Raw genomic sequence first — 12575 nt, 5'->3', positions numbered from 1 at the left:
TATCACTACATATTCAGTGTTTCTGATCAGCATTTGAACATATAATGTGTATTAATGAATATAACATACTATTTTCATGAATCTAATTGCTTATTTTACTCAGCATGTCTTAAAGGTTCACCGCTTTATACACAAAATGTATGCTTTTCACATGTATGTCATTGTGTTATAACATTTTTTATTTTGTGGCTTGAGTTATATAAGTCAACTATGTGTTTTTATTAGGTTACAGGGCAGACAAATGTATTATGATGCATCTGTTTTACTGATTGATTTTCTGTATGGAAAAAGAGGTGATCAGCTTTACATGTCTCACCGGACTGATATATTATTTTTGTTAGTCTCCATCAGGAATACAGCCCAGAATCACATGGCTCTGTGCTCAACTGTTATCTACTAAGGAGGCAGTTGGCTTCATTTAAAAACATAATTTTGAATAATTAACGAGCCCCACTTAAAGTAATGAGAACCTGATTTCTGGCCACTAACTACCTAATTTGTGTTTTTACAATGTCTGTGTACTATTTTATTGTATCATAAATAAATACTCATTTGCTTTGGTGAACTGGCTATTTCTTTCTAATTTATTTTCAAATGGCCCTTTTTGTTGTAAGTATTGCACTAGCTTATGAAATATGTATTTTTGTAATTATATTTTTTTTATGTAAGTTTACATATATAAGTATTCAAGATCTTGATTTTATACTGGTTTGAATATTCATTTATATTGTCTAAATTATATTCCCCACAAAAAGGTAGCATGAGTAACATATAATATTGTGTGCAGTACACAAATAATTTCTGTGTTACAGGTTGCCATGCAGCACCGAGTACTTCTGGTATCAGTGAAATTTTGCAAAACTTAAGTCGCGCTCAACTCGCACCTAACCAAGCGGCGCGTCTAGAATGTCGAGCAGTTGTCGGCTACTTGGGGACTATAGAAACTCCGCAAGCCGCTGCCAGCGGTGCGCCTGAGAACGTACGAAATGCAGTGAGGAAGCTTCGACAAGAGAGAAGAGCAGCGACACCTGTTTTGTTATCAGTTCTGCCAAACGCACTATTACTGCGACGCCCATCAGGCCAAGTTCTTGCTCAGTATCAACGAGAGAGAATTGTTTATGCCGGTTGTGGTTCCGATGCCGATAGGCGATTCTTCGGCTTAGTGACGGCTGCAGAAATAACAGACTTAGAAGCCGAGGCGTCCCACTCCAGCCACGTATTTGTAGTCGACCCAAGAATAGCGGAACACGATGCCCACGTCAGTAGAGCGCGTGAATTTCAAATTGCCTGTACACGAGATCCCGTAGCAGAAAGATGCTTAGAGTTTCCACCATCTGCTGAATATGTGGTGGGTGTTATACGAGGAATGTATTCTCTTCCGCCTGATGATTGTTCGAGTCCTGCGTTGCAACAGATATCGAAATTGGCAGTGAAAGGTGATAGCCCAGCTTTAGGAAATTTCTCAAGAGGCAATCGACCCGTGTTTAGACCCTTGCGCGAAAGGAGACCGTGCAGACACGAAGAAGTTAGAATGGAGCCAGAATTTGTAGCTAATTCTCCACAGCCAAGTAATCATAGCGAAATAACAACCACGTCAAGTAATAGCGACTCCGGCATCGGGTTTCATAATGATTGCAGGAACATTGCAGATAGAATTCTCGTGGTCGATTTCGCTAACCAACCAGCACCAGGGCGGTTCCGCCAAGAAATGCCCAGAAGGCCTTTAGGTTTGGTTGGTTGTAGCAGCTTCGATGCTGACGGATCTTTTCTTTCTAACACCACGCCCGTAGTGGATGGCTTCAGTGGTCAAGGCAGACCGTTGAACTTGGATGACGTTATACTGAACGCGAATGATCTGGCCCGACATGTCAGTCCACGCAACGAAGACGATAACTACAATTATAACAACATATACGGAAATGTACCATCCAGCTCTCGATATAACGGTGTTGTTTACGATCAGGTTTACACAGAGAATGAAGGGCATTACGAATTTATACCGCAAAACTTGGATATGGATGAAATAGACAGAGTAGCTGAGACATTTAACTCTGTTGAAATATACGAGGAGCGGGCGAGACATCCTGATTACCATTCGAACGAATCTGTAGAGAATGTGACTGTTATATCGGGTACAAGTAAAGTGAGCGTGGACTCGGTGTCCGTGTATTCTTCGAGGAGTCATGAGGAGGCGAGGCCATCTAGACGAAAACACTTGCAGGCGTCTTTAGATGATATGCTGGTTCTTGGAATGCGTGATCCTCAGCCTGTTGAGGATAAGGATGATGGGAAGTTCTTGCATCCTGCTAGTGTTAAGTGTAAGGTTAGTACTTATCGCTAATTTTAACAGTTTATTCTTAAGCAGTTAAAAACTGAAAATGTTGTGTTGTTTTCTTGCTGTAGTTGAGAGTTTTCCCGCAACGCATCGTGACATATTAATACCATTCTTTTTGCATTGTATGAAGTAGAACATTTAGAGAATTTTTAATATGTTTGTAACATTTTCACGCAAAAACCAATGGACCGATTAAAAATAATATACATAAAATATACATAAATTCATTATTAGAAAGCTGCAACTTCACTAAGTAACATAGGCATATACGTACCACGGGCGAAGCCGGGGCGAACAGGTAGTTTATACAACATTTTTCACATCAACATTTTTCTTTATAATATATATAACCATCAATATGTTTTAAATTCAATTATTTTGTCATTCCCTATGGGTATCAAACATTTCTGACATAAATTTATCCTAAAACCTTTCCTTTGTTATGTATACTTAATTATCTACACTATCACGAATACATAGAAAAGTGTAATTATATAATTTTATTTCACCACCTACCCTCCAGGTGCGCAAATCGCTCAAGCCCCTCAACATAATAACGAAAACGAAGCACATACTGAGCGGCAAGAGCGACAAGCCGAAGGGCGGGCGGCGGCGCTCGCTCAGCGCGGGCGCGGACGCGGCGCCGCCCGGCGACGCGCTGCCGGCCGCCGCCAGCGAGCCCGACCTGCGGGACGCGCAGGTATGTCAGTGGATGACGTCACGGGAGCCCCGCGCGGCCCGTTCACGTCACGTGACTATTGTGGGTGGACGACGTCACGTGAGGTCACTTGACTCTCTATTGTACATGACTCTATTGTAGGTGGATGACGTCACGCGAGCCCCATGCGGGTCGGGGACGTCACCTGACTGTATTGTAGGTGGGTGACGACACGTGAGGTTTTAATTTTAATTTGAATTTTAAGTCAGGTTTTTTTTTAAGTTTTTAATCTGGTGCCATATTCTGTCAAAAGTAGAAATGCAACCGATTACTTGAAAATAATTCATTTTAAATTTTCACGAAAATTGTTTAAATTATATGGATACCTTAGTATTCCCTGTATAATACAAAACTAGTAAGATATGTCTTTTTTCAGTTTTAATGTCTTCAATTAGATAACAACGGCCTCATTGAAGATTTTCACACAATTATGCCTTGATTTATCAATTGCACCATGTTTTTATTAGATCCTTTGTTCGGTCTCACGGTGGTAAAACTTCTCATAGTCTATAATCACTTTGAGTGATGTGAACTATAAAACAATGTAATGTTTGTCTATACTATTGAATTACTTAACTGCAATAAGGGAGGAGCAATAATGCATAACCTAGGTCATAGACTTATTACGTGTGTAATATATTATTGAATATCGAACTATAGTTAATGATGGAACTATATCATGTAAATGAGATTACATCTCGTTTGTTCGCCTATACGAGTCAGGCAATTACCGGAATTTCGTATAGCGATGTGAGCGTGTATTTTAAAAACACCTAAGGCTATAGACACTATTATAACAAAATTTTACTCATATAAATTTTACTCTTATCTTTTAGTTTCTAAGAAGAAGCGCATTCTTTTAAGAGGCGTTTCATTTCGACAACCTCAAATTGACTTTTTTTTTAATTTTCTTCGAAAATCAAATAAAATGCACAAATATAATTCGTCAATATATTCGTATGCAAATCTAAAATTAAACATTCTTATATTTATATACATTAAAATTATGCCTCGCTTCTACATCCACAATGATATTAAATTCTAATTTCATATATCACAGAGAAAGTAGGTACAATGTGTATTTTTAGGTTTCCCAATCGTTATCAGCTTATCAATGCACAAGGGCCGCTAAATATAGCTAGGAAGGTCGACTGTGTTTGATTTTTTTCTTAACCGTGCGCGTGTGTTTGTTTATTTATTTGATTCATGCATGTTTATCTTTTTCGGTAAATAGAGATAAATGTTTATTTTATTCAAGTATGGGCAATATAGACGTGGTTAGCTTTTGGTTAGAATAAACCAGTAGTATTAATATAATAGCAGTATAAACGGCATTTAAATAAATATGTGTATAATACCAATAAAGATACATTCATTGGTATCTGCACGATAATATATTACACTTTAGTAAATGGATAGTTTGATATCTAGATATCTACAAAACTAGTATTGTGAGAGACTGGTGCTTGAAATAGGTTTCAAAAACACCTAGGGTACAATTCACCAGACCCTCCCGTGAACATAATATAAAAACACTGTTAAGAACAGACAAAGAGAAACAGACTAAAAATTCAAAGAGAAATAAAAACAATAAATTGTAATTGTAATAATTTATAATGCATTGGTGGAGTAGTAAGGTCCGAGTCGTATAGCGTGTTGTGAACGTAAAAACAGCATAGCAAACTTATACATTAATTAATAGATATAAATATGTATAGTAGAAATTTATTTTTCTTGATAAGTAAATTTCTGTCACTGCCGCCAAAACTGGCTTCTAAATTTAACCCGCTCGACTATAATCAGGATAAAGCGAAGTGTCAGTCGAACTGTCCATCTGTTACTATTTCACAAATGTTCGGAAATGGGTCAATAAATGGTTAAACGATGTGGCTGAGGCGTCGGGTTGATCGTTTATACGAGGCCGGCGCGTGACCCAAATACTGTGAACAAAGATATCACTGAGACGCTATTATATTGTTCGATACTTATTATAATACAAAGGTAACGGTTGTGAGGTTGTAGGCGATTATCTATGAAAGTAATGCACTGATTTCGAAATATTATTAATTCAATGGAGGCCATGTTATTTGACTGTATCAGAGGCGATATATTTACATACAGAAATCAAGGCCTTTATATATATATTATTTACTATACAAAATGTAATATTTACGTTTCTGAATTATAAATAGACAGACGACGCACGTCCCTGAAGTAAAAACATTGACACCGAAAACAAAGTGTTTACGCACTAACACAAGTAACTAGTCACGAATTCATTGGTGATAAAGTTAGAGCTTGTTAACCATGGTATATTTTTCCCATAAACATGTTGACCATTTAACCGGTAATGTATTTTACAAATTACCTGTAAATTTTCGGAAATTACGATTATAGTGTGTCGCATAATTATTATTGTAAACTATACCATTGTTCATTTAAAACAATTTAAGAGAATTTTGATTGGAATATTTTTTCGAAGAAGATTATGCGGAGAATTTATCTCTTTCTTATTCTATTAATAGAATATATAAAATACGAAACTATTTAAATTTGAAAGCGTAAAGTAAACATATCTTATGAATACTAACAAATGTTTATACTTACCTAATTCCACAGGTGTGCAGTCGGTCGGTACGTTCGAATCTGTAATATTATATTTACCTCGTTAAAAAAGCGTTCTAACGATTTGAAAGGGTTGTGGGGTTTTCATATTGCGATTTGAAATTCTCAAAATTTGCGACTCTAATGTGTCAAATCTCTGTATACATACATCTCTGATATGTCTCGTATTGTCTAGTCTGAATGCATTAAGATCCACTTTTTTGGACCACCTTCATTTTCTATTTACTTAAAACGATTCTCTATATATGTAATAACAAATACGGTTTGTTTTCCCTTATACGTATGAACTAACCTGGAGCTAATCAATGCTTAGAAAATGCCTAGAATACGCTTCTCACAATGACATGGAAAATTTTCTTCTCTTTCCCCGAATCACCAATCATTTGAGGTGTTCAACAAATTCTGATATTAAGTGTCCTAACCTTGTATGCACGAACAAATTCCATATTTGATCCTTGTTTCCTGACAAAATAAAAATAAATAAAAACTAGGGAATGTGAGCAAAATGGCCCTCCAGCGCGGCGTCATATAAATATTTACATACCTACAAGGCTGAGTGATGTATTGTTTCGGCTACTGACATCCGATAACCCGTCCAAATTGTAATATAAATGTTAATATTGATAAACTTGGTGACCGAATTGCGTGTGGTGTGCTAGATTAAATTATGCGACTGAATGGGATCTTGATAAAATATCTCATCGTTAGGCGGTACATTTGCTCAATGCACTTTAATATTCATGTTACCTTGAAAGAATTTATGCTAGAGTAACTAAATCTAATACCTTTTGTTTCCTACTTGACTTCTTATCTCATCTGTCTCTTTGGAAGCTCGAAACGTTATTTCAAAATGCTTATGGACGCTAACGAAATATCAGGTTTTTGTAGTAGAGGATAAATTTGACAGAACCTTTGATATCGAATTCAAGTTTCATCACCACTGCCAGAAACGGTGAAGATAAACATCGTGAGGTATCCGGCATATGTCAAAATCCAAAGTTCGATATGACATCTGCCAAACTGCACTTGGCCAGGGTTGTGGCATACGCCCTCAGAAGACCCGTGATGACGATTCTTCAACGAATTTGTGAGGTCAATTCTGTGTACAAATAGTACCTATCATATGCGGGATATTATCAACCCACATTCATAACATTCCAAGGACTATTTTTGGCAGTGATGTGATACTGGCATTTCAAGTGGTGAAACTCGATTTTCAGGAGTCCAATATCTGGGGCAATATTTATGATCGTTAAGCATAATTTATTGATGTTGTTAATCAAACAGATTTTTAGAAAATATGTACGATATTCTCAATACGTGAGAAAAGTTTTGTCTGTGTAACACACTTGGATTTCTGGCGTTTCTTATCTATTAAACCTTATCCTTTTCTATGGATAGCAAAATTTTCGTTGGGACGGGGATGGGGTAACGGGATTGATCCTAAAGTGTGACTAAACGAAATGTGCTTACTATATCATGATTTTCGACCGACTTTAAAAAAAAGGAGGAGGTTATCAATTTATATTTTTTAGTGTTTGTTACCCCATAACTTTTTTCCGTTTGAAGTGATTTTTGTGATTCGTGAAAGCTAGTGCCTACCATGTGGTCCCATTTAAATTTGGTCTAGATCTGACAAATTCGAGATAGAAATAATTATTCCATCGCTCAAATAGCTGGACAATATTGAGCTATAACCTGTCTAACTGCGATCGAAGAACAGCTTCGACCAACATATCATCGCTTTACAACATGTACTAGCTAACGAGATGATACGTAAACCGACGAACTCATTGCAGATCTCGTTCGTCTCGTCACTTGACCGCTAGTTAAAACATTTGAACTAATTACAGCGCACCAACTGCCCATCCCATACGTAACGACGGGAGCGATCAGTCGCTCATGGGCTGCCGGCGAACGACGCCGTGCTTGTGATATGAAAATAACTTATTCGGCCAGGCCATGTGCGTTGCGTTCTGGTCGTCGATGAAAATGTAATTTGTTTTTTTTTTTTTTTTTTTTTTTTCGTTTTGTGTTGTGCCGGTGATAAGCGTGGTGGTTGCGTACGGTTGCCGAGTGCTGCGATGGCCAATAAGATGATGGGATATGTTATATGCGGTTACAATTCTATAGACAATTTGGCGGTGAGTGTTGGTTATAAGTTCTTGTGAGCGGTTATTTATTATGTACGATGGGATGGTTTCTGTTGTATTATCGAATAGCTTTTATGCTATTGTTTGACTTGACTACATAGATATTTTTTAAGGTATGATGAGATTTTATGGTGAAGATTGATGTTTATGGTGAAGATGTGAAGAAGGTGGTGTTGTATTTGAGTTAGTTGATTGTACAATATGTATAATTGGGAATTATTAAACGCTTGTGTGCATGACCTCGTCACTAACATTCCCGCCCGCGGCTTCGCTTGCATAGTCGAAGGAAAAGATAGCCAGAGCCGAGTGTTAGCAGTGGAGTTCCTGTTCCCGTGCGATTAACGGGATAAATACTATCCTATATGTTTTGTCGGGTCTCCAACTATCATTGCAATACGCTTTATCAAAAAAAATTCAGTGGTTTAGGCGCGAAGAAGAGACAAACCGATAGACAGTCAGAGTTTCTTTACATTTGTAATATTTGTAGGGATTTCGTTTCTGTGCCTGCATTATAATAATACTAGGCACTCGTCCCGGCTCCGCCCGGATTTCAAGATTATTGTTTTATGTCAAGGGAGCATTTAATCGTGATAAGAAGTATCCTATCATCCAAGACAGCTCATACCAAACATCGAAACAAACAAACTTTCATATTTATAATAGTAGCCGTGCCCCGCGGTTTTATCCGCGTTTTGCTATACCAGTTGTCCAGCTGTCTACGTACCAAATTTCATTGCAATCGGTTCAGTAGTTTCTGCGTGAAAGGTAACAATCACACACACATATCCTTACAAACTTTCGCATTTATAATATTAGTAGGATAACGCAAAAACTACTGAACCGATTGCAATGAAATTTGGTACGTAGACAGCTGGACAACTGGATTAACATATAGGCAACTTTCTATCCCGATATTCCTATGGGATACGGACTTAGTTACTAACAGCTAGTAATTAATAAAGGTTGATGTTATCTGGACATCACATCGGTAGGATACTTTTCTCATCACGCTCAATAAGAGTTAGAAGCTTAAATAAATCACACAAAGTAAAATGACAGACATATAATAATAACGGATATGGTAAGTGGTCTATACCTAATATTTCTGTTAATTAGCAATTTTAGATAAACGTTTATTTACACTTCCCTGTAGTTAATATTTGCTGCATAATTCTAAATGATTATCCTATATATGTGTGTGTATATATATATTTGTGTTAATATATGTATATGTTGTATGTAAATATGATCAAGCTTTTTAAAGATGTCTGTTTCTCGTCCCTCTATTAGTTTAGCAGTTTGCTCGTAACGTTTTAACATGGTTGCCTGGGAGAGATCACTTTTTAGTGATAAGGCCGCCAAACAAATTGTACACTTTCTTCTGCTACTTTACTTTAATATTTGTAAATTTCCTTCCATGTACAATCTTGTTGTAGAGTTAAATAAATAAATAAATATCCTTTATTACGCATATGATTATGCATAACGAACTAGAGTAACTGACGTCACGAGGATGGAAATATCATTCCAGAGTCAAAAATGTGATGAAATTAATTTCACATAAAGAGCAGAAAACATCGCGTCAACTAAACAAAAAAAAGACAGTCGTATGTAGAACCTTATTCGTGTTTGGAAATGTCCGTTGAAAAAAAAAATCTCGTGTGAACAATTACATAAACATTACTTTAATTGCGTTAGCTATATTACTGTATAATTTATAAATACGATAAGGACAAATTGTCTGAATATTGCGAGTAAATATGACCTTCTTATGTGAGGAAAATGAACACGAATCAAATTTAATTTTAGTTTTTCTTGTTAATACCGCAGTTGTATGCTTGCGAGGCTGTCGCCAGAAAATATTGTTTATTGTTGCATTCAACTTTATTAAATAATAACAGTATTCGAGGAAGGAAGTTATATGCATACGAAAGAAGAAGGAAGCTCCCAATTGCAAGGTAATGCTAATAACATTAAATATCATTATTAATAATGTATATTTGCGTATCAAATTATGTTTGTCCTCTTTGTATAGATTGATTTATCTAAACATAAAAACGTATATACACGAAACTACATAGATCTAGAACGCTGAAATTATCCTAGCTGCGCCCCGCGGTTTCACCCGCGTAAGTCCGTATCCCGTTGAAATATCGGGATAAAAAGTTGCCTATATGTTATTCCAGTTGTCCAGCTGTCTACGTACCAAATTTAATTGCAATCGGTTCAGTAGTTTTTGCGTGAAAGAGCAACAAACGCACACACATCGTTACAAACTTTCGCAGTTATAATATTAGTAAGAGTAGGATTACAAGCGATAAACAAACGAAAGTAAAAATAATTGTCTTGTAAACTAAATCGCGTATCAAACAAATCGCAACTGAGACGCCGGCGTCGGGAGAAAACTACAAAAGAATAGCGCGAAGGAAAGTGCGCGGTTTTTTTTTTGTTTTATTTGCCGTTTTCCGGGGCTTTTCCATTTTCTATTGTTTAACTGTTTGTGCGAGCTGACGTGGCTACTAATTGCGGACTGGGTTTGTTATCGAGTTGCTTGAACGAATTAAACAGACGTTCCCAAAATACATGACAATGCCTATTAGAGTGTGATTATTGAGGTAAATTTGCGTAATCAATAGCTATATTCATTGAAAGCGATACCATTAAATTGAAGTGTTATGTCAAAAGAGGGAAATATGGGTAGCTCCTGGTGAGTGGTGGCTCTCATAGATTGGATAGTACAATGGATTAATGAAATTCAATTGACAATCGTTAGTACCCGCATCATTTTTCAATTGCCGCTTAATTGTGGCCTTTGGGTAGATTGGCTATATCTCTCATCGTATAAATATCAGATAAATGTAGGTATTATCGTCAATGTCACAAATTGTATTATCTAATTTATATTCTGTAACAGCTGCTACTTCGGCTAATTAAAATTTAGACTGTTAACCTTTGTGTACTAGCTGCGCCTCGCGGTTTCACCCGCGTAAGTCCATATCCCGTAGGAATATCGGGATAAAAAGTTGCCTATATGTTATTCCAGTTGTCCAGCTATCTACGTACCAAATGTTATTCCAATCGGTTCAGTAGTTTTTGCGTGAAAGAGCACGTGCGTGAATGATATAAAACACACACACACACACACACACACACCCTTACAAACTTTCGTATTTATAATATTAGTAGGATAGTAGGATAGTAGGAAGAGTAGGAAGTAGGATTTTGCGTATAATTGTATCACGTACCATTTGTGTGTGAACAATTATTCACATGTATTTGTTTAGTCACATTCATTGAAAATTAAACAAACTAGTGTTTGAAACCCGACTGTTTTCAGTTAAATGCCGTTGTACATACATATTGGCAAAAAGTTGTAATTAGACTTCGACTGTTTTTGATTGACTTGATTTCTGTGTCCACAAGAAGTTTCTAGAAACATCTCGCTAAATACGAAATTTATAGTCTTTGGCGTTAAGGTTACTCGCGATTGCGCTTGAAAGCAATTTGTACAGCTCATTAACAATAGTGCTATTAAAGCATTGCTACAGTACAATTTTAACGCGGAGTTGGGAGTTTAACAACCCCGCATCGAGCATCCGATCCGAGCCCGCGTTCCACGAATATTATTCCTGTGTACAGAAGGCCAAATTAATTAAAAGCTCGCTCATGTGTCCGACTAGACACTTGGGATTCATTTAAATGAGCCATGAATATAAACACATCTTTAACTTTTTATGCTATAAGCGGGGAACTGAGCTCGTGGTTCGCTTGTTGGTAAGAGATCACAACCGTCCATGAGCATTCGCAGAGGTAGCGCCTCTCCGAATGCGCTACCCACTTTTAAGGGGAAAGGGATGAGGAAAGAATTGATGGATGGAAATATGGAATGGACTGGGAAGGGTGAAAGAGGAATGGACGGGCCTCCGGCTGCCTCAGTGCTGACTGAGGCAGCCGTACGGTGGTACGAAACACTATATCCCCGGTGCGAGCTGGCCCAATTTTAGTTCAGATGGTCTGAATCTGAATCCACAATAGCCGGCATGTCGTCGAACTTTTGCTTCGTGAACGCGCAGGTTTCATCACGATGAAAGAAAACTCTTCATCGTTTCGAGTATGGATGATGTAGGATGTAGGATGTGTACACATATGCGCAGATAAATTGTAAAAATCAATTTATTCCCTGCACGCCCGCAAGTCTCAAACCCTCGACTTAACGATATTATGTCCGTGGTCCTCACCACTGAGCCACCGTCACTTCTGCTATGAGTACATTATGAGCAATATAATTCCTATCGTGATGAGGCATGGCATGTTATATGCCTATAGATGTGAATCACCCGGCGTCTGTCCGATACGTCACCAATAATACGTGTTTATACGTTAGTTTTAGTTGATTAATTACTCCGTTCTTTGCGGAAAATTACATTAATACTAATTGGTGTAAAAGATTACTTCGCGATCAACCCTAGTATAATTAAATTTTATGTATCGTTATCGTATAAACTCTAAGTCGTGGGTATTGCAAATTTTCAATGTTTTTTTTAACCACGGGCGAAACCGGGGCTGCGGCTAGTACATGATAATAATACCCAAGTCTAGTGATTTTTGTAAACTGTAAAACTTCTTGGTATTTGATTAACAACATAATTATATTATGAAGTGAAACAATACTATACTTAGTCTGGCCATAAATACTGTTACACTTAATTATAAAAAAATATTACATTTGAATTTCGAATCTGTC

The 12575-nt window shown here is 37.1% G+C and overlaps 1 protein-coding gene across 1 annotated transcript in view; it reads left to right on the top strand.

Moving 5' to 3' along the window:
• The window catches only part of LOC119839081 (regulator of G-protein signaling loco), a 65278-nt gene that overhangs the window by 1176 nt on the left and 51527 nt on the right, over positions 1–12575 (top strand). The window contains exons 2-3 of the mRNA XM_038365273.1: positions 813–2323; positions 2859–3035. Of these exons, the coding sequence (XP_038221201.1) occupies positions 813–2323; positions 2859–3035 (1688 nt within the window). The remainder of the gene's footprint in view (positions 1–812; positions 2324–2858; positions 3036–12575) is intronic.

Source organism: Zerene cesonia, unplaced genomic scaffold (genome assembly GCF_012273895.1).
Source record: "Zerene cesonia ecotype Mississippi unplaced genomic scaffold, Zerene_cesonia_1.1 Zces_u008, whole genome shotgun sequence".
NCBI lineage: Eukaryota > Metazoa > Arthropoda > Insecta > Lepidoptera > Pieridae > Zerene > Zerene cesonia.
This window is presented reverse-complemented; position numbering and strand designations above follow the sequence as displayed.